General features: G+C 41.4%; 2 protein-coding genes across 2 annotated transcripts; both read left to right on the top strand.

The window, feature by feature from the left end:
- Positions 1-1,077: 1,077 nt before the first annotated feature.
- On the top strand, positions 1,078-6,856 carry L3040_004833 (uncharacterized protein; the record flags this gene model as incomplete). Its single annotated transcript, XM_007288549.1, has 3 exons — positions 1,078-1,379; positions 1,455-6,763; positions 6,825-6,856. 3 exons carry the CDS (start codon positions 1,078-1,080, stop codon positions 6,854-6,856), a joined length of 5,643 nt encoding a protein of 1,880 aa, XP_007288611.1.
- Positions 6,857-11,963: 5,107 nt separating this feature from the next.
- On the top strand, positions 11,964-12,423 carry L3040_004832 (uncharacterized protein; the record flags this gene model as incomplete). Its single annotated transcript, XM_066156348.1, has 3 exons — positions 11,964-12,105; positions 12,174-12,246; positions 12,318-12,423. The coding sequence occupies 3 exons, from the start codon at positions 11,964-11,966 to the stop codon at positions 12,421-12,423; spliced, it is 321 nt and encodes a 106-aa protein (XP_066011761.1).
- Between the last annotated feature and the right edge of the window lie 11,165 nt (positions 12,424-23,588).

The following is a 23,588-nucleotide window of genomic DNA, read 5'->3' as shown; positions in this document are numbered from 1 at the left end:
GTCAACAAACAAACAAACAAACACATGGCTCGCAGGTGGTGGCTAACTCGGGACGAGCCGAGATGAGACGAGATGGGATGAGATGGGATGAGATGGGATGAGAAGCGATGAGATGAGATGCGGTGAGAAGAGAAGAGAAGAGAAGAGAAGAGATGAAAAGAAAGGAAGAGATAAAATTCAAACAACATGACATGAATCAAGAGCGTGTTTTCATCTTTCCATTCCTGACAAGACTCGGTACATACAGCCAGCCTACAGCCAGCCGCCTTCTTCGCCATCCGGATAGGGGGTTGAAAGGGCCGAAAAAAAGGGAGAAAAAGGTAAACAAACCCAAACCCACAAGACGGATCTTGCCCCGTGAAAGTGGGGATTGCAAGCAAATGATGGCAGCGTAGCGAGTGAGTGGGTGATCCTAAAATAGATCGTGGCCATGCGCCAAGATTAGGCGGCCGGCTACGCTTAGTCGCACCTTGGATATTGGCGCACTATCGACCAGCCGCGGCCGCGTGAGCCGAGTGATAGATGCACACCCCACCTTAGCTGTTGGGACGCCTGGTCGACTGCGGCCGGTAAGCCCCCATACAGGAGCCACTGTAGACAGACTGTGGACGGATATCGTGCGGGAAGGGAAGGGAAGAAGGGCAGCGAGAGATCTTGGGCTTCCACTACCCATCCGCTTAGATCTGCCTATTACTTAGCTCCCATCCACATCCACTTCCACATCCGCAATACCACCAACACCACCAACACCACCAACACCACCAACACCAACAACACCAACAACACCACACATTCGCTACTCGCCATATTTTGTATTCTTCATTCATTCATAACCACTACCACCACCATCACCATCACCATCACCGTAGCCATCACCACCACCGCCGCCATCTCTATCCACCACCACCACACCTCTTCATTCACCACTTCCTCAACGCACCATCACCCCCTCACACTCGCTGATCTTCAGGATCCCACTGCTCGAACTCGAAAATCCCCCGAAGCAATTCTGACAAGACCGATCCCCCCCCGTGGGTTCCGACCCGGCCAACCCACCCCCCGAGCACACCAGCAGCTATGGCCGGCAACAACCAAGGAGGGAGCGGCGGTGCCCATTCCCAACCCTCACTGCCCGCCTTGCCAGCGCATCTCCAGTCCGACACGCATCTCACCGCACATCTCGCCAGCCGGTTCCATGTATCTCTGCCAACCGCCCAGCTATCCTCCCACGCCTTAATATGCCTGAACACCTATTCTACCTCAACCAAGGGTCCGGATGGGGGAAAGGAGGGAAGTGCCATGGGAGGCGCGGAGGACTTGGCCGAGAGAGCATACACGCGACTGGGAGCCCGCTCGGAAAACCAGGCCGTTGTTTTCCTGTAAGCTGCTTGCGTGACCATACGCATCTTTTCTCTTCGTCCTCCGAGAGGAATTGCTAATCCATCCGTCTGTAGGGGAGAGTCCGGGTCAGGTAAAACCACCGTTCGGTCTCATCTGCTCTCTGCCCTCTTGAGCAAATCATCCACCCCGCTTTCGACGAAGCTCTCACTCGCTGCCTATGTTTTCGACACCCTGACGACCACGAAAACCGCTACGACCCCCACGGCGTCCAAGTCGGGTCTTTTCTTCGAGCTCCAGTACGACACCTCCTCGACCGTCAACCCAACCCTTCTGGGAGGAAAACTGCTCGACCACAGGCTGGAGCGGAGCCGAGTCGCCTCGGTTCCGACCGGAGAGCGTAGTTTCCATGTCTTGTACTACCTCCTGGCCGGAACCAGTGCGGCCGAGAAATCCCATCTCGGACTCGATACCAACGGGGGCTTCTCGGGTGTGGTCCATCCGCCTCACTCCGGGAACAACAGACACTCGCTTGGCTCCCAGCAGAAGAGATGGCGCTACCTCGGCCACCCAACGCAACTGAAGGTGGGGATCAATGATGCGGAAGGATTCCAACTCTTCAAAACCGCTCTCCGGAAGCTCGAATTCCCTCGGAGTGAGATTGCCGAGATATGTCAGGTCATGGCCAGCATTCTCCACATTGGACAGCTGGAATTCGAAACCACCGAGGCAACCACCAGTGCGGGGGACGACAGTGGTGGCTTCTCTCACGAAGGAGGACAACTCGTGACCGTGGTGAAGAATAAGGAAGTGCTCGGCATCATTGCTGCATTCCTAGGTGTCAGTGCCGCGGACCTGCAGGCGACTCTGGGGTACAAGACCAAGATCCTTCACCGGGAGCGCGTAACGGTCATGCTGGACCCCAAGGGGGCGAGGAGTAACGCCGACGAGCTTGCTCGGACCCTGTACTCGCTCTTGGTAGCCTATGTGATCGAAACCATCAACCAGAGAGTATGTGCGGTCGAAGATACAGTCGCCAACACCATATCGATTGTAGACTTTCCGGGTTTTTCTCAGCAGCAAGCGACCGATTCCAAGCTCGACCAGCTTCTCAACAATGCCGCTACGGAATCCCTGTACAACTTCACCCTTCAAAGTTTCTTCGAGGCCAGGGGGGAAATGCTCGATAGTGAAGAGGTCAGTGTGGCCCCAACCAGCTACTTCGACAACTCCGATGCCGTCAAAGGCCTGCTCAAACACGGAAATGGTCTCCTCAGCATCCTAGACGACCAAACGAAGCGCAACAAGACCGACATGCAGTTGCTGGAGAGTCTGCGAAAACGATTCGATGGCAAGAACCCTGCCATCTCCGTCGGAAGCGCCACCGCAAAGCTTCCAGGCAGCAACTTTGCAACGCACAACGCAGCGGCGTCCTTTACCGTAAAGCACTTCGCCGGCGAGGTCGAGTATCAGGTGTCTGGGTTGGTGGAGGAGAACGGGGAAGTGATCTCGGGAGACTTGATGAACCTGATTGCCTCGACCAAGAGCGAGTTTGTCGGGCAAATCTTTGGACAAGAAGCCTTGCAGACTATGGTCCACCCTCAAGAACGGTCAACCATTGTGCAGGCGCAAGTAAGCTCGAAACCTCTCCGAAAGCCAAGTGTGATGGGGAAGAAGGGGGATAGGCCATCCAGATTCTCTGCTCGAGACACCGGCAAGGTATCGCCGTTCGACGAATCGGTCGAAGAGATGGGACTGGTCGACGACGACGCAAAGAGCCGCCGGGGCCGGAACATCGACCAAGGGGCTGCCGCTCAGTTCCTGTCCTCGCTCGATAACGTGACCAAGTCTCTCAGTGCGCCAAATACAAACCCATACTTTGTATTCTGTCTCAAGCCGAACGACCGTCGTATCGCAAACCAATTCGACAGCAAATGCGTCCGCACACAGATCCAGACCTTTGGCATCGCCGAGATCAGCCAACGTCTCCGCAACGCAGATTTCAGTCTCTTCCTCCCCTTTGGCGAGTTTCTGGGTCTTGCCGACGCAGAAACGATCCTGGTCGGAAGCGAGCGTGAAAAGGCTCAGATGGTAGTGGATGAGAAGCGGTGGGCAGCCAACGAGGCAAGCATAGGATTTACCGGGGTTTTCTTGAGTGAACGGTGCTGGTCAGAAATCGCCAAACTCGCCGAGCGTGGATACGTCCCCGGGCGCTATCCGACAAACTCGGAAAGCGGGGAGGATGTGCTCTCGCCTGGCGATGGTGGTTCCTATGGAGCATCCAAAGAGCGGCTCCTTGGTCCCCCTTCAGGCCTCAGCCCCGGCTACGGTGACAAGAAATCAGGTTACTTCGGCAGCAATGACATCGATACCCGTTCCGAGGCCGGTGCCTCTGCTCTCGGAGGCGGCGACATGTTTCGGAATCTGGATACCAGAGAGCAAATGGCCGAGAAGGGCAACGAGAAGGCGATGGTCGAAGTGGAAGAGGTCCAGACCAGTGTAATCCGTAAGAGGTGGATGTTCCTCGTCTACCTGATGACATGGATGCTTCCTGACTTCCTGATCCGGGTGGTTGGGCGGATGCCTCGCAAAGATGTCCGAATCGCATGGAGAGAAAAGCTTGCCATCAACATGATGATTTGGCTGAGTTGCGGCTTTGTCGCCTTCATGATCGTCGTATTTCCCTTCCTCATTTGCCCGAAACAATACGTCTTCAGTGCTGCTGAATTGACGCGCCACAACGGCAAAAATGACGATGCCTACGTCTCCATCCGAGGGCAGGTATTCAACCTGAAAGCGTTTGCGCCATCCCACTACCCATTCATCATCCCGCAAAAGGCCATCTTGAATTACGCCGGCCTCGATGCTACCTCTCTTTTCCCGGTACAGGTCTCAGCTCTATGTCAAGGAGTCAAGGGAACTGTTGATCCTTCTATCACGCTTGACTACTCGAGCACCAATGTCACTGGCTCGGCATCCGTCATTGCGGCGACCGATCTCAACTGGCAGTACCACGACTTTCGATCATGGACCAACGACAGCCGTCCTGATTGGTTCTTCGAGCAGATGTTGATGCTCAGATCCAATTACAAAGAAGGCACCATTGGGTACACGGCCCAGTATGTGAAGACGTTGGCCTCCAAATCGAACTCCATTGCAATCCTCAACGGCCGAGTCTATGACTTTACCAAGTACATCCAGGGAGGCCGCAAAGTGCTTGTCAAGCCGGGCGAAGAGACCCCTACTGATATCAGTACTGACTTTATGAACCCTCTCGTCGTGGAGCTGTTCCAACAGAGAGCCGGCAGTGATGTCACCGACCTCTGGAATGCATTAGCTATTGATGCGGGTATGCGCTCTCGAATGTCGATCTGCCTGGACAACCTCTTTTACGTTGGCGACGTCGATACGAGAAACTCGGTCAGGTGCCAATTCGCCACCTACCTAATCTTGGCCGTGTCTATTGTCCTGCTCGCCGTCATTGGATTCAAATTCGCCGCAGCTCTACAATTCGGGTCGAAAAATGTCCCTGAGAATCTCGACAAGTTTGTCATCTGCCAGGTGCCTGTTTATACCGAAGACGAGGAATCCCTCCGCCGTGCCATTGACTCTGCTGCAAGAATGAAGTACGATGATAAGCGCAAACTTCTCGTTGTCATCTGTGACGGAATGATCATTGGACAAGGAAACGAGAAGCCGACTCCGCGTATCGTACTCGACATTCTCGGTGTTGCCGAGACCGTCGACCCCGAACCCTTGAGCTTCGAGTCTCTGGGTGAGGGCCTGAAGCAACACAACATGGGCAAAATCTACTCCGGTCTGTACGAAGTCCAGGGCCACATCGTGCCCTTCCTGGTCGTCGTCAAGATTGGTAAGCCCTCCGAGGTCTCACGCCCGGGTAACAGAGGTAAGCGTGATTCTCAGATGGTCTTGATGAGATTTTTGAACAGAGTCCACTACAACACCGCGATGAGTCCCATGGAGCTCGAAATGTATCACCAAATCCGGAATATCATCGGTGTCAACCCAACGTTCTACGAGTACTTATTGACCATCGACGCCGATACCGTCGTGGCTGCGGATTCGGTAACTCGATTCGTCTCGGCGTTTATTGACGACACGAGACTAATCGGCTGCTGTGGAGAGACCGCGTTATCCAACCCGAGATCCTCCTTCGTCACCATGATTCAGGTTTACGAGTATTACATTTCGCATAATCTTTCCAAGGCTTTCGAGAGTTTGTTTGGCAGTGTTACCTGCTTGCCTGGATGTTTTACCATGGTCCGGATCCGAGCCGCCGAATCTGGCAAGCCGCTGTTTGTCAGTCGCGATGTTGTCGAGTCATACGCCGAGATTCGGGTCGATACTCTTCACATGAAGAATTTGCTTCATTTGGGTGAGGATCGTTACTTGACAACACTCTTACTCAAGCATCATCCCAAGTATAAAACTAAGTACATCCGCAACGCGCATGCGTGGACTGTGGCACCCGACTCCTGGAGCGTTTTCCTCTCTCAACGTCGTCGGTGGATCAACTCCACGGTGCACAACCTCGCTGAGCTCATCCCTATGTCTCAACTCTGTGGCTTCTGCTGCTTCAGTATGCGCTTTATCGTTTTCATCGACTTGCTCTCGACCCTGGTCCAACCTATCACCCTGGTCTATATAGTATATTTGATCATCACACTTATCATCAACCCGGGCACCGTACCGACCATCGCTTTCATCCTGCTCGCCGTCATCTACGGTCTGCAAGCCATCATCTTCATTCTGCATCGCAAGTGGGAAATGATCGGGTGGATGATACTCTACATTCTCGCCATCCCGGTCTTCTCCTTCGGTCTTCCCTTGTACAGTTTCTGGCACATGGACGATTTCTCCTGGGGCAACACTCGTGTTGTGACAGGGGAGAAGGGTCGTAAGATCGTCATCACCGATGAGGGCAAATTCGACCCCGACTCCATCCCACATAAGAAGTGGGAGGAGTACCAAGCCGAGCTCTGGGAAGCCCAGACCATGAAAGACGATCGCTCCGAAGTCTCAGGCTACTCCTATGGCACCAAGCACCCCGTCGCGACTTCCGAGTACAACTACGCTTCGCGCCCTATGTCGCGAGCCGAAGTCTACTCGCCTTACGAAGCCAAGCACGCTCACATGTCCGGCTCCCGCATGTCTCTCGCGCCTTCTGACGCCATGGGACTGGAGCATCGCCAGAGCCAATGGGGTGGTTCTCAGTACCTTGGCCAGCAAGAACACGAGTTGGCGAATCTCGCCGGCCTGCCAAGTGACGATGCGATCTTGGCTGAGATCAGAGAGATTCTGAAGACGGCCGATTTGATGACTGTCACGAAGAAGAGCATCAAGGTGGAGCTTGAGAGAAGGTTTGGCGTGCAGCTTGATGCTCGAAGAGCATATATTAACTCTGGTATGTTACCGTCGTCCTACCTCGCTTCCTGTGAATGTGTACGTACTAACGCACTATCCAGCGACGGAGGCCTTGCTCTCTGGCCAGCTATGAGTTCGGAAACAGCAAGCAAGCGTGAAGGGGATGATATCTAGCATTGCTAGATCACGTACTGACTACGGTCTCACCGCAATTTGGGAGGTGTTTAGGTTGTAATTAATGATTGACTTGTATTGTAGAAAGAGACTGTAGAAGCGTTCTGACGCTGTATGCTGAGAACGCATGCTAAGGCTAATCTTTGCACGTATAAGGTATTATACCATACGTGATGCCTTACTAGCAATACGTATTTTTGAAGCGTTTAAAAAGCGCCTAGAAGGACTCTTGTGTCTCACAGATAAAATTGCCCCTGATCTTGCAACTGGATTTTTTAAAATAAAAGTAATCTCTATTATCATCATGGTTTTTTATTATCATAGAAGGGGATCGACGTTATACAGACGCCATCTGACATAGTTGGAGAAGGTGCTACGCTCACCGATTATACAGCGGGGGGATGGATGGGGAGGAGGGTTTCTGGCTAGCGGTAGGTATCTAGGTATCTAGGTAGATACTATCCCAGTCGGTTTTGCGTTTTTTTTTTTCGTTAGAGGTGAGGAGAGGAGAGGAGAAGAGAGGAGAGGTGGGGAGAGGATTAAATCCTAAAGGAAAAGGATTTTTACATGAATGGCGATGGAATGATGCACGGTCACGGTCCACCATCACGTGATACTGTCACGCTACTGCTATCCGCGTTCCTTCCACTCCTGACTGCCACATTGGCCTCTGTGATAGCCTGAGACCACTAGGCACACTTAGGGCGCACGCGCTCCCTAGGTCCCTAGGAGGCTACCGGTATATAGAATTCTCCTGCTGAGAAGAACTTGGAAATATCATCCTCACCTCAACATACGTTCCCTACCCACACTGAAGTGCCTCGGTAATCCGATAGATACGATACGTACGTACGGGCCGAACAAATAAATATATATACATGTTTGATTTTCGCAGATATTTTTGAAATGAAGACGGAAGAAAGAAAGAAAGGAAGGGGGTGGGAGGGGGGGTTCTCAAGCGCCTGCCTGCTGCTGCTTAAATGTAGGAATGCTAGATGTTTTTATCTTCTGTCTTTTTATATGTATTCGATCATGCGCTCTAGAGATTCCTTTTTTCTTTTGAAATGAAAGAAGTGGGTTTCTTGTGGTGAAGCTATTCAGCTATTGGTTCCTAACATTACAAAGCCGGTATATTCGCAAAGCGCTTTTATCGAAGGCATAATGCCGAGTTTTCAATCGATCGAATTATGCCCTTCTTCAGTTGTACCCGTTCTTCTATTATCGCAAATCCTTTTGATTTTTTTTTTTTTTTCACTCGGTATGCCCGTGAAGTATAGATCGTGATCGGTGTGATGGTCGAGTGAAAGAGGAGGTTGGGAACCGCCGGTAAAAGAAAATCTCTTCGAAGACTCGCCGTATATCGATGATTTGACCTCGGCTTTCGGATCTTTCTGCCGCGAGAGAAAGTTGCAGGTTCGTAAGAGGCACTTCGTATAAGTGAAGAACCGAGCCTCCTTCTCCACAAGGGTACGAGGAAGAGAAACCATCGCAAACTCTATGGCTGGGGTTCAGCTTGTGGCCCGCTGAGCAAAGTCCCTCGAGAGTTTACGATGAAACGCATCCCCATGCCGATGTCGACGAAAATCGCCCTAAATATAAATTTGAATTTTCTAAATATACACGAGCCAATCATGCAGAGCGTCACAGCCATTTCCCCGGTTAGAGAAGATCAACGCATGCATGAGTACAAGTAGGGGAAAGTTGAGATACCAAGTACCAGAGTGCACAAGGTCGCAATTACGAGCCTTTGCATATACGGAGTAGTCAGACGACTGATATACTTTGTATCGCAAATACCTTATTTACCTCCAGAAGCAATTTAGTAGTATAAACGTTGTTCTCGTATATCGTAAAGTTATAAGGGCTTGCGTTTGTAGCTTTTGTCTAAAGCCAGCATATTTGCAAAATGCTTTTCGTAAGCGCAATACCGTTTTTTCGATCAGTCGAACTAAGCCCTTCTTACTTTATCTTTTATATCCGTTCCTTTTTCATCGCAAATCCAGTAGTCTTTTCCGTTGACATGCCCGTGAAACGTACTAGTAAATCGTAGTCGGCGTAGTTTGCCGGTAGAGCAAAATCTCTTCGCAAAGACGTCATATATCGATGATTCCATCTCGGCTTTCTAGACTTTCTGTCGCAAGAAAGAGCCGAAGGCTCGTAAAAAAGAATAATAGCCTCTTAAGTTAGGTTTTGTTGCCCGCCGAAGCCTCCATTTCCTGACCAGCACCACCTTACTTACGTAAAAGTACGGGCCGGTCCACTTCGTAAAAGCGTAGTTTGATCAAGTGTCCCATCTAACAAACGTACAACTAACAAATGACGTATATACTCGTTCGGCTAGTAGATCTGCCTATACATACGTAGAAGATCGTCTAGAATAATAGTGTAAAGTCGATCTTATTGAATACACGCGCGGCTAACTAACTATACAAAGCATAAGGACGGATATGCTGGCCCCACGAGTACAAAGTAAGTATAGATTTGAAAGGCTCAGAAAACCCCCCACTTTCCCCAATCCCCCCACGGAAACTTAATTACACCATAAGAATACCAAGCGAGCAGCGTTGATACTACCGGTATTGCTACGTCTCAGGCGTAAGTAAGTATTATCCCTCGAGGGTAGGGTAACCAGGGGGTTTTAAAGTGGAAATTAAACTTTTGAGGCACCCTCGAAGGGTAATAGTACTACGTATAGTACATGCTTGAAGATAAATATTACGTACCTAGTAGTACTTAGGCCTGTACCGTGGTAATTCATCGGAGAACCTCGATTTGACTTTTGTTAAGCGCCGCAACCAATCCAAACGCGTTTTTAATTTACGTGATGTACTAGTAAAACCCCCCCTTTCTTATTTGCCTTCAAGAACCTTATCTTGTGATTATAACAAAATCCCTGGTCCATACAGTAGCCCTCAGGGCATACCGCGTAAACCCTTAACTCCGTAAATGGGCTATTGACTTTATAAAGATCCGTGAATTGCCTGGATTCGGCGTCTAATTGGCTCCAGTATAGTTTCGAGGTCCATCCCCGTACAACAAATGGCCTTTTGCGCAGTCGACGCATCGGTTATTTCGGAGTAAGAAACAGAGATCAGACGTTATTGACAGCCCCGCGCTCCACTTTCTCGAGTTGAAGCGGTAGTTACTACGTACCGTATTTGGCCTGTACGCATAGTATTAATAGTAACACGTATAGTCCTCCTCTACGTAGTACTATTCCCCTTATAAATAATTATCGGATTTAGTTTAGCTTTATAAATCGTAAAGCGGTGATACGTAGTATTTGAATGGCTTAAAGCCTTGCTAACTTTATTGCATAAATTAAATACTAGCTTAAAGATAGTTTGCAAAGCTGAATGAATCTTTACAGAGTATACTACGTCGCAGGCGTAAGTATTACCCCTCGGGGGTAGGGAAAACAGGGGGTTTGAAGTGGAAACTAAACTTTTAAGGCACCCTCGAGGGGTAATACTTAGGCCTGTACCGTGGTAAGTTGATCGGTTTAAAACCTAGTACTGGTTAGTCTTTTGCAAAATTATACTTTCGACGTATATTCAAAAAGCGGGGGAGAGTACGGATTATACCAAACTCTGAAGTCGCGGTATAAAATACGAAAGTACTAAGTAGTATACCGTCGAGTTTATTACCGTTAACGAATGATTTTAACGCCTTAACTTCTAATGAAGCTTTACTAAAAGCTCTCTTCTCTTTAGAAATTCCTTAGAAAGTGAATAAAAAGTACGTAGTAAGTGATACTCCGTACACAAAGACCGCGTGCGTCGGCATATAAATACACTTTTTGAATTTGGCTTTAATCGTACCCCTGGTCGGAGTACTAGTCAGAGGCAGGAAACCGCCGACGAGGTTAATATAAAGATATAATCGCGTTTTAAAATCCTACCAGCTTCTAAATTTTTTCTTAAAGTAGGTCTATTCTTAAAGAATAATATTATATTTTAAATATAATATATATATTAAAAGAAGAATCACGAAAAAGTTGACCGTATTACTGAAGGGTACTAGGAACCGCATTCCTGCCTCTGACTAGTACTCCGACCAGGGGTACGATTAGCTTTTCTTGCGATCTTATCTTAAAATAACCGTGCGCTAATACTACGTAAATGAAGCAAAGCTTATCGGCTATTCTCCGTCTCAAGTTCGTTGTAAATATTAAGGCACGGCTAGCCGGAAATTCCTTCGATCTTCGATCCTAAATGATGATGGATTACGTTTCACGACGCTTTCCTAATATAATTAATTGATAAGTTAAATATTTATCGTCTAGTATCGTAGAGCTATACGAAGTATCATCCTATAAACGCTGTTCTCTTTTGGACTATACTTAGCAGAGATCGATAATATACATGCTATCCTTGTTGAAAAGCGAATGGAAAAGCAAGGGAGGGCTTAATATACGATCCGATATCAATTCACTGGCTGGGAACAAGGCAACGCAAATCATACTTTTGTCTGGATTATAAAGTAGTAATACTACTGTACGTACGTCGCAGGCGTAAGTACTACGTACGTATTACCCCTTGAGGGTAGGGTAACCAGGGGGTTTAAAGTGGAAACTAAACTTTTGAGGCACCCTCGAGGGGTAATACTTACTTACGCCTGCGACGTAGTACGTAGTACATGCAAAGTACAATCTTCCAAGGGCTCTTACCAGGGCTTCAACCAACCAATCAGCCTTGAAAATTATCTGTAAGAGAGCCTTTAGTCTATGCAAATTGAGCTGAACAAGGTCTTGTAGAGCTGAAAGGGCATTAAGCCATTCAGAAACCACCGCTTTACAATTTATGGGGCTAACTGGGTCGCACACGTATTCATAGGACGGGGCAAGGGAGGGGCTGTAAAGCCCTTTGTTTCCTACCCTCAGGGGGTTCATCATGAGACCGGTCGGCAGTTGGAAAAGTATACCTCTTTAAAATTTTATATAAACAAGTTTCCGTCCCGTCCTTCTCTGTGACCCAACTCATGTTGTAAGCATCTTATCTTTCCAGTCAACATTTATCCCATCCGCCTTTACAGTAAATTATTTTCTGCCCAATCGATCTATCAACATGTTGATTACTAAAGCCATCGTCCCTACAATCATCTTCGCAGCTCATACTCTCGCTGGCAGAGCTGGCAGAACTATCAGCCTTTGCGGAGTTCGCGAATTCTTGAGCTGCGCACAAGTCAAATTCCAGAATAACGAATGCGGTCAGTCGAACTTCTTCAATAAAGTAATATTATCAAGTCGGTTGAAAGCTGATGAAAGTCAAATGAAGTCAATCTGTCAGGAAACTCTTTGAGAACCACCAACTCCTTCGATACTTATGGAGCCACTTGCGTATTCTTCAAGTAAGCAAGCAAAGCACTTCTTACGATTTATACTATCGACTCCAAATAAATAGCTGATAAATAAAAAATAGTCAAGCCGACTGCAGTACCAAGGGTCCATCTATGTGGTGGACCGGGAAAAATGGTCAGGTCTACCCGGAGTTCAGTTCGACGTTCGTTTCTTTCCGATGTAATTAAACGGTAGGCTCCTTTAAGAGGTGGCCGTCTTTGGCGGAGCCCAGGAATGTACGGGTTGGGTTACGGTGATAAGGGAGCCTTTATTGATGAGGTCCAAAGATGGCGATTATAGAGCACAGTCCTTACCTCCTGGCACGAAGTAAATGAAGCTACTAAGGTATCAGCACATCTCAAAAATGACCGTCCCCCGATTGGAATGTGATATAATGAAGAAACAGTCTTTCAGGGTAAGGCTCAAGCTTCTTTGCGTTCTATTACTATTATTGCTCATCGAATACCGATTCTCCTTCATTTACCCTCGCATCAGTCTGTACCTGCCTCGTCATGAAGCTCTCGAACCACGTCGTGATTCAGGTTCCGAGCCGCCGTCTTCCGCTATGTAAGAATCTGTTGATGCCGCGCTTAGAGTCGTAGATAGTCGCTCATGCAAACCCTATAACCCGCTTCGTGGCTGGCTTATACTGGCCTGGCCATAGACATTCCGTCCGGGCCCTGAACTGGCATCATCCGTGTCGGACCACCACCTCCTTCACGGACCGGCGACGGCCGGCTTCAACGGCGTGGGAGGAGGGCCTATTGAACTGACTGGGTCCTAAGGGCCGGGCTTGGGTTTGGAGGTGATACCGGTGGCCGTGATGAGCTTGTTACATGTGCACTCCATCATATCCGGGTCCGTCTTGTTTAGGTGGCGAGTGGTCATCTGCAGCTGTTAGTAGTAGTGGTGGTAGTGGTAGTAGTGGTGGTAGTGGTGGTAGTGGTGGTAGTGGTGGTAGTGATAGTAGTGGTAGTAGTAGTAGTAGTAGTAGTAGTAGTAGTAGTAGTAGTGGTACCGGTAGTGGTATCATCGGACGATCAGCTGACTGTCCCAAAGGCCCTGCATCCTCCAGGTAGTCGGGAATTACGTTGGCTGCTATGCTATCCGACCTGATTATGCTTAGTAATATACAAACAGATATGCTTACATAACATGCGATATATTTAGATAAGGTACGGCCCGTCCCGCAGTCTTGAAGCTGCGTGGAGTAGAATGACGTAGCCGTACCAGACCACTGGAGGCGCTAGGGGCACGGGCCAAGCAGTCGAGGGGCTACGGTATATCCATCAATCGTAGCTTCCTTCTTCTACCACGGAAGAGAAATCAACATCAACCACCTCTTCACCTTCGACTACCACCGATACAGATAAGCCTCATCGCTATATCACGTGGGATAACAGTATTAACTAGTATTTAAAACCCTCTACTACTTTCTTCTACCACTTTCTTCTATTACTTTTTTCCATCCCAATCTTTAATCCCGATCTTCCACTACATACCCATCTATCCTGAGCTCCGATAATGGCAGGAAAAAGTTGGTGATGGGTGCCAGAACCAGAATGGAGAACTTGATCGCAGAAAGACGCCGCATCCTGAACCTAGGGCCAGATGATGTAAGGAAGACCGATCCCTTGCTTTGATAACCTCGACCTGGCTGATTTGACTCTTATAAAGTCGGCCTTGTGTATGAAGATAATTCTTCCTTATGATTAGGGGAAGCAGAAGGTGGTTACAATTGTATTATTTCAGTTATCTAAAAGAAAGAAGATCTCTTTTAAGAAAGAGAACTGTATACAGTTCTCTTTCTACGCTAGCCAGCTATTCATTCTTTCAATTAGCAGTCATTATCCATCTTTTCTAGAGTTGCTTAGCAGCAATAGCATAGACTTTATAGAATAAGAATTTCTTACTTTAATATTTTTATTCTAATGCTGCTAATAGCTTTTATTGCTTCTTTGTTTTGTCGAGAAAATAAATCTCTTTTTTCGATATACGAAGAAGCTAAGTGAAGTTTTTCGCGTATTTAAGAGTTTAATATTAGCTTCGATCGATTAATTATATTTATCATCTTAACGAATCTTTGAAACAAGACTTTCGGTAATAGTTTAAAGAAGCCGTCGGCAGCTATCTTTGCTATAAGTATATAAGATACGTGTGACGACACGCCAGGTCTTTTAGACGCACCTTATATGCGCCAAGCTATTTCTTTCTTTTTTTTCCTTCGTATTCTTCGTATTCTCTTATTCTCCGCCTTTGACCTATGAACTATGGTTTACGAGTCTTTAGCGCTTCTACTTTCGTGTATATAAACCTTAGCTACCTTCGACCTTTACACTTAGTAGTTGTTGATTTTAAGTTATTACTTTAAGATTTTTTTGAGCTTTTATATGAACTTTGCGCTTTCGTAAGTTTTTTTAAGTAATCGCTTAAAGTCGTTATATTATTAACAACTATCTTACTCCGTCGAAAACGGCTTTAATAATATTTTTCTTCTTTAGAATTCTTTAGTAATTAAACGTTAAAACACTTAAACGACTTTAACGGTTACGAGAAAGCTTATTTTAAGTATAATTTAAAAGATAGCACTTATATAATATAGCAACTTTCGCTTCGCGGATAAAATCTTTCGCATACTTTTTAAAGCTGCTTTAATAGCTCTTTCTTTTTCTTTTACGGCCCAACCGGTAGTCTCTTTTATACAAAAAGAAGCTATTAGTAAGCAAGACGATAAAGATAATCCTTTAGCTTTTATTAACTCCGAAGAAGCTTTAGCTTAATATTAAGCTTTTTTTAAATTTAAACGAAAGGCCGTTAAGCTTAAGAAGCTTTTCGCAAATATAAAAATCCGTAACGAAAAGCTCGATAAAAGCGCTAGCGAACAAAAAGCTTTCGCTAATAAAGCTAAAAAAGAAGCTTATCGAGCTCGAAAAGAACTAGACTAGCTTTAAGCGGTTTTGCTAACTACGAAACGCTCGTTAAAGTTTTTTTAAGTGTCTTTCGAAGATAATTTTAAAAGCAAAGAGCTATATAAGCTTTCGGTCTTTTAAATTACTTTTTTTACTTATAAAACCGTTAACTTTCGCCGCTTCTTCGCCGACGACGATAAACCACTTTCTTTTTATAAGCTAACTAACTTTCGCACTTTAGTTAAGTTTAATACTTTTAAAGCTTTTTCTTTAGCTTTTTAAAGTCGCGCTCGTATCGAGCGGATCTTTAACTTTAAATAAAAGCTTTCGAACGATGTAAGCTATCGAGTACGCTATTAGCAAGCTTGCGTCTTCGATAATTTAAAAGCTTTTAAAGAATACTTTTTTATAAAACGTTAACGCAAGAATTACGTCTTTAATTAAACTGAAAAGACAGCTTACTTGTTTTTAGCTTTTTTAATTATAAATCGTAATAATTTTATAACCGCTTCGGAACTCGTTTAGATCGCTTTCGAGTTCTTAAACGATTTCGTTAAGAAAGCTAAAGCGTTAATTGAGTTCGAAAAACTTTATATAAAGCTTAAATAGTAATTTTAAGACTTTTATTTTGTTTTCTCGAAGCTTGCCGCTATCGTTAAAATCAAAGACGAAGACTGATTACGCGAAGCTTTACGTTTTAAAATTATTAAAACGCTGCGCGATTAGCTTTATTTAGAATTTGCTAAGACTATAACTTTCAAGGACTTTTAAACCGCCGTTTAACAATTAGCTATTAATTAATACGCGTTTGCAAAGCTTTACGATGCTTTATAAGCTAAGTATAATATTTAATTCGCGAAGAGCTTTTATAATAAAGTTCGTAACGAATCCCGCTCGGCTTAAAAAGCAGCGGTTAAGTAAATTACTGTCGTGCGGGTATATAGGGTTATAAGACTGGTTACTGCAATGTGCATTGCAGGTCTGCTTTTGCATATCAGTTAAGAGCCACATTCGCTTCGATAGCTCAGTTGGTTGATCGCTGGCTGTCATTGAGCTATGCTGAGCGCAGAACAAAGTTTTCTTAGCCGAAAACCCGATGCCGCCTCGCTATCGTTAGCTGCGGGGCATCCACCTTTCTTATCGATAAGACATGGTGACTTATTAATTAGGCTGCGATGTCGCAATTGCGCAAATAAAATCGCTGACTAAAAATCCATTTCGATAAGTAATAGAGAAGCTATTAACCGCAACGTAGTTTACAAAGCAGTCGGTAAGCATCAACCGGCCAGCTCTGAGGGGTGTGTCGTGCGGGTATATAGGGTTATAAGACTAGTTACTGCAATGTGCATTGCAGGTCTGCTTTTGCACATCAATTACTTATTACGAGAACCGCTAAAGTAGCTTAGCTTTCGTTTTTTTCTTTACTTTTTAATACTAAACTTTTAATAGCTTTAGCGCTAATGCAAATCGATCTAATCGATTTAATAAATTCTTTTTTTTTAAAAACGCTTTTAAGTTAGCGATCAAAACTTTTAAATCGTCTCGTAAAGACTCGAATACGCTAAAGATTTTTCGTTATTATTTAATTAACGAAATAAAATACGGCGCTAGACTTGAATACGGCTTTTGTTCGGATGACTCGGACGATAAGCTTTATTTCGACGCTTTTAATAATTATTAAAAGCTCTTTTTTATTAACTTCGACGCTTTCGATAATAAAAAAAACGTCGAAGCTTAAGCAAAGCTTTCTTTTTAAGCTAGCTTCGAAACATACGATACCTCGACCTTACGAAGCTCTTTAATAGCAAAGCTATGATTATACTCGTCACTTTTATTAAGAACGGCTTTTCGTATAAAGTATTTGCTTTACTCGACTTAAAAGCTAATAAGTACGCGCTGATTGATTTAACGCTATTTAAATTACTTTCTTTCTTTTTTGAACTTTTAATTCAACTTTTTTCGGCTTTATTTTTTATTAAATTATATAATAAAGCTTGTAAAGCTATTATCTTACATTTTATACTTTTTAACTTTACGGTTAATAAGCGCGTTTAATCTTTTATTTTTTTTTTTATTATTAACTTTAAAAATCATAACGTAATTTTCGGACGAGCATAGCTAGCTAAGTATTAGATTCTCTTTGATTACGTTCGCCGTAAGCTTTATTAGCTTCGTTTTAACTTTTCGACCGCTATTTACGCTAAACTTATTAAGATTATACACTTTAATTAACGTAAAATAAACGCTCGTTATTAATACGACGCTAACAAGCGTGATCGAGCTTTAAATCGCTTTTAAAGAGCTTACGACGCTAATTCACTTATAAATTATAATTTACGAGTAAATTAAGCAGCAACGATAATTATTAAATCACTTTTTTCTTTTTAAAATCGTTTTCTTTCCGCTTCTTTTTTTAAAATCGTTAAACCTTTTTTTTTATTTACTCTTTCGTAGAGCCGTTATTCTTTCGCTTTACGAAAAACACTTTTTTTAAAGATTACGCTAAATCAATGTCTTAGATAAAGTGTAGTGCTTACCAGCACTAAGATCAGGAGGAGATTCTGTGGATTGAATGAAGCTTGGTATATTCTATCTAGGAAGCTCGTCAGGATCTATGTACATGTACCTGGGAGCTCCAGTGTGCCAAGGGCGCTACTAGGCGAGGTCACATGACATGTCACATGTAGCTTGGGTGGAACCATGCCTGTTCCGCACAACATAAAGCGTAAGCTTATATTAATAAACATCGCTTTTATAGAACTTCTTTTATTCGTTAAACGCTTTCGTTAAATATTTAAGTATAAAATTAATAAAAACTTTAAAATCAACGGCGTCTTTAGATACGCTTTTTATATAATTGCTCGTTAAAAAGACGTAAAACTATTCTTTACGTCTTTTTACGAGCTTAATTGCTTAATTTTTAAGCGTTAAACGATTGCTTTTATTTAAGTTGATTATTAAATAGCGCTAATACGCTTTACCGACGGCTTTATTTTTGCTATTGACTTTATAGCGGAACTATTAAAGCTTATTAACGACCTTTTTATTTTTTTCGAATACTTAAATTATATATACGTGTTTTTTAAAGCTGCTAATAACGTATTAGTATTATATAAGCTTTACGATTATAAAATCGAGCTTTTCGAAAAAGAAAAGAAAGCGCTTCGGTATTTATTATTATATAAAATGTCGATCTTTAAGTTAAAGCTTATTAAAGCTTATTTTATCGATAACTTTAATAAAGGTTTTATCGAACTTTTAATAGCGCTATTTGCAGCTTTAATCTTTTTCGTTAAAAAGCAAAACGGTTTTTTCCGTTTTTATATTGACTTTCGCGCGCTAAACAACTTTATTCGTAAAGATCGATACCTTTTCTTTTTAATCGATAAGACTTTCGCACGTCTTTTAAAAGTTAAAATCTTTACGAAACTCGATATTCGATAAGCTTTTTATAAAATACGAATAAACTTAGCTTTAAAAAAGCTTATAACATTTCAAATACGCTACGATGCTTATAAGTGTAAAGTTCTTTTATTCGGATTAATTAATAGACTTGCTATTTACTAACGTTATATAAATGATTTTTTCTTCGACTTTTTAAATATCTTTTGCATAATATATTTAAACGATATCTTAATCTACTCTTTCGACTTTTTAAAGCACGCTTATTACGTTCGTTAAGTTCTTTAACGATTCGACGACGCTAGCTTTTAAGCCGATATTAAAAAGTGCGAATTTAATATTATTAAAATAAAATACTTAAGCTTTATTATCTTTATCGAAAGCTTAAAAGTAGATCCGGATAAGACTTCGATAATAAAGCATTAAGCGCTTTTTATAACCGTTAAAAGCGTTTAAAGCTTCTTTAGATTTTATAACTTTTACCGCCGGTTTATTCGAGATTACGGCGTGATCGCAAAGCTTTTAATGCATTTAATTAAAGCTAACGTTCTTTTTTCATTTAATTTTTAATATTAAAAGAGCTTCGACCTTTTAAAGCTCGCTTTAATTATTGCGTTTATTTTATAATATTATAATTAAAACTTCTTTTATATATTAAAGATTAACGCTTTCGACGGCGTAATCGCTTTAGTTCTTTTTTAAAAGTATAATTCCAACTTCCGATTAATTATTAGTCGTTTATTATTTTAAAATTATAGCTTCCGTTAAGCTTAATTACGTCGTTTACGATAAAGAAATGCTAGCTATTATACGCTTTTTTAATAACTTCCGCGCCGAATTCGCCGGCTCTTTTTATTAAGTTTAAGTAATCATCGATTATAAAGCTTTAAAGTACTTCATGACTTTTAAGACTTTTAACGCTCGTTAAGCACGCTAAGCAAAGCTCTTTTCCGATTATAATTTTATTATTACGTATAAATTAAGTAAAAACAACCTTTTAACTAACGCGCTAATACGTCGCATCGAAAAGCTCTTTTCTTAAAACAGCTTTAAGCGCATTTAACGCTTGTAAACGCTGCTTTGCGCCGATAACGTTAATTTACGATTCTTGATCGAAGAATTACGCTAGCTTACGCTTTCGAAGACTGCTGTTATTATTAAAAAAATCGCAAAGCTTTTATCGATATTTCGAGTTATCGATTAAGTCTTAAAAGCTAATCGGATTGCTTTTAATTTTATAGCACTTCGAATTTAAGTTTTTAAAGCTGAGTCTTTACTTGTAAACTACGGTTCATAAGCTAAACTTATTATAAAAAGCGACTTGCTGCTTTATAACGGCCGCTTATTAGTTTTTAACGTTTAAAACTTGCGTTCGTTACTCGTTCGAAAAGTCTATGATTAAGTATTTACAATATACTTTAGCTTTCGTAAAACTTATAAGCTCTTTGCAGCATAATACTATTAGCACGGCATAATTAAATTCGTTAATTAATATTACCGTAATTGCTACGCTTGCAAACGAGCTTTAATGCTTCGCGATAAAAAACTTAATTTGCTTTAACCTTTCTCGATCTTTTCGCGCTTTTAAAAGCACGTTATTATAGATTTTTATAGCTTTAATAAAAATAAACACAGCTACGATAACGTCTTTATAATAATCGACCGCTTTTTTAAGCAAGCAATCTCGATCTTTTATTATAAATCTATCGACGCTAAAAGCCTCGCTAAGCTTTATATCTATTATATTTATAAGTATTTTAAAGCTCTTTTAATATTGACTTTTAATAAAAGACTTTAATACTAGTCCGAGTTTTAAAAAGAATTTAATAAGATCTTCGATATTAAATTAACTTTTAATACCGCCGCACACTTTAAGACTAACGGTTAAACCGAAATTTATAACTAATACTTATAAAAGCGCTTTCGACCTTTCGTAAGCTATTATTAAGACGATTAAAGCGAGTTCTTTTTTATTATAGACTTCGCTTAATTAACGTTCTTTTACGACTCTTTCGGCGATCTTTCTTTTTTTAAAGTAATTTACAGCTACGCTTTACGGACTACTTAAAATTAAAGCTTAAAACGACTTAACGATTAAACTTTTTCTCGTAAACTCAATTAAAACGAAGCTCGCGCTTACGGTAACCGCTACTTCGAAGTTTAAAACTTCGTTAAAAAGCACTTTTAACGCATTTAAAACCGCATAGCTAAATAAGCTAATAAATTAAAGCGCTCGATTAACTTCGACGTTAATAATAAAGTTTAGTTAAATATACGCTCGTTTTTTATTTCTCGATCGTTAAAAAAGCTTAATAACTTTACGAACAAACCGTTCGAAGTTATTGATAACGTTTATAATAGCTTTAAACTCAAGCTCTTCGATTTAATAAAAGTTCATTTAGTCTTTTACTTCGAACGATTACGAAAAGCTTTTAATGATTTTACTTTTAAGCAAATCATTTTTAAACTTAACTTAATTAATATTATTAGCGAACTTAAATACGAAATAAAAAACATTTTAATCGTACGCTAAACTAAAAAGCACTTTAAATACCGCGCTTTTTAGCTCGGCCGCAATATTAAATTTACTTAATACTCCGCTTCCGATTTTATATACGCTCTTTTTAAAATACGTGACTTTTATTTAAAATACAAAAAGCTTTTTAGACTTTTCGCGAAGCTCTTCGACTAGATCAAAGCTTATTCGGACGGTATTAATAATTACGATCACTTAAGCAGCGATAAAGCAATAGATAAACGCTCGAAAACGAGCTTTTTTCGGACGAGAAAGTAATATAACGATACGTTAAGTCTTTTAAACGCATTTTATATACACTAAGCTACTTCTCTTTTTTTTTCTTTCGTATTCTTCGTATTCTTTTATTCTTCGCTTTTAACTTATAAACTATAGTTCACGAGTCTTTAACGCTTCTACTTTCGTGTATATAAACTTCAACTACCTTCGACTTTTACACTCGGTAATTATTGATTTTAAGTTATGTTGTGCGGAACAGGCATGGTTCTACCCAAGCTATATATAATATGTCATGTGACCTCGCTTAATAGCGCCCTTGGCACACTAGAGCTCTTAAGTATATATATATAGATCTTGACGAGCTTTTTAAAAAGAATATATTAAGCTTTATTTAATTTATAAAATCTCTTCTTAATCTTAATGCTAATAAGCATTATAGTTAAGAGCTATATTCGCACTTACGAGCTATTCAATTAGTCTTTAACAACCTTCGAATTAATCGAGAGCGGATTTTATAAATCACTTTAACGCTACTTTGCTATAACTTTTATTTTGCAATCTATTTTTTTTCAATTATATTTATTCCTTATAACTAATACTTACTACTCTTAAGAACTCTAACTAATTTTTAAAAGCTCTAGTCATAAAGTCAACTGCTATAATAATAGACGACAAAATAAAAGAGGTCTTCTTAATTAATAAAACGAATTTTATAAGTCGTAGCGACTTTTTAAGATAAATTACGAATTATAAATACTTTATTAAGCGCTTTAGCATAAAATAATACGTATCTTTTCGTATTAGCGTAAAAGAATCTGCTCTTTTTATCGAGCAAATCAAATTAAAAACGAAGTCTGCTATAAAGATAGTAACGAAGCTTAATAACGAATAGTTTTAAAAATAAGACCGCTAATAAAAAGCTTAAGAAAAACTGCACTTAAAAGCTTTTGCAAACGATTTTAATAAACTTTTAAAGTTAAAAGACGCTAAGTTCGAAGACGTCCGAAAGGCGTATAACGATAATATAAAGGAATACAACTTCGTTATAAACAATTAAAAGGTTTTAAGTAATAAAAGCAATTAAATTATAAATTGAATTAAAAAGACGATTAAAAGCTTTATTCTTAAGAAAGCGATCTTGGCAGCTTTAAAAAAGGATAATATTTTTATTTAATTTTTAATAGAAAAGCTTTAAGAAATATGCCGTTTATTCGACTCGAGCTTTAAGCTATCGATAGTACGAAATTATAATAAATCTTTGCAAGCAGCTAAGCAAAAGAGCGTCTTTTTAACGGTATAGATTAAAAAACATCGAGCTATTTATAAGTTGACGAAGATAAACAACTTTTACGAAACGACGGGTATATTCGCGATAAAAGCATTTTTAAAAGCTATTAGCGAAAAATAATTATTAATTTAAGCGTCGCTAAAGCTCGCAAAGGTTATTCGAAACGACGAGCTGTTATTGCTTTAAAAGCGCACCTTTTACGATTACTTTAATTAGTACGAAAGCTAAGTCGAAAAGAAGATTAGCAATCCGAATTTTAATTTTTTTAGCGTATTCGTTACTTTCGGAAATTAAACTATTCGCAGCACTTTTAAAAGTAATAAAGCTAACGATATTGCTTTTAAGCAGTCCGGTAAACGCTTCGATAGCTTTAAAAGATTTGCTAAAAGTTTTAAATGCTCGTGCTTTAAAAAGAGAAACTATTATTAAAACGCAATTAAGTGCAAGATCTTTCGCTATTGCTTTAACGGTTTTAATAAAAGTAGATTCGCAAAGCCGAATTAAGATAATATCGTCGTTATAAAAAAAAGGCTTTAAGAGTTTAAGTTTAAAGCGCTTCGAAAAGAGATTATGAAAAAAGGTTAAGCATAGATTTAAGTCGATAAGATCGTTTTAAAAGGCAAAGAAAAGCAATCGAATAATAGCGATAAGTTAAAATACTTTAAAAAAGTATTAATAGTTATTATCGATCTCGAGCTTTTTAACACGCTCGATAATCTTACCTTTAACGGTCTTTATAATACGGCTAATAATAAGCATTAGCTATTTAATAGCACTTTTTTCGATAATTGCGGCGCTATTTACTTTATTAACGATAAGAATCTTTTAAAGCTAAAATCAATTCAACGCTTTCGCTTAATCGACTTTATCGAAGTTAAAACGAGTAATCTTTTAATCGTCGAGCGAAGTATTAAAGTCTTTAAAAGAGCTTTAAACGGATTAAATAAAATTAAAACGAAGGATTTAAAGTTAAAAAACGTCGCTATCGTTAAAAAGTTT

The sequence above is a fragment of the Drepanopeziza brunnea genome (assembly GCF_022702325.1).
Source record: "Drepanopeziza brunnea f. sp. 'multigermtubi' strain 214-2 chromosome Unknown ctg7, whole genome shotgun sequence".
NCBI lineage: Eukaryota > Fungi > Ascomycota > Leotiomycetes > Helotiales > Drepanopezizaceae > Drepanopeziza > Drepanopeziza brunnea.
The sequence above is the reverse complement of the archived record's forward strand: the minus strand, read 5'-3'. Positions and strand labels throughout refer to the sequence as shown.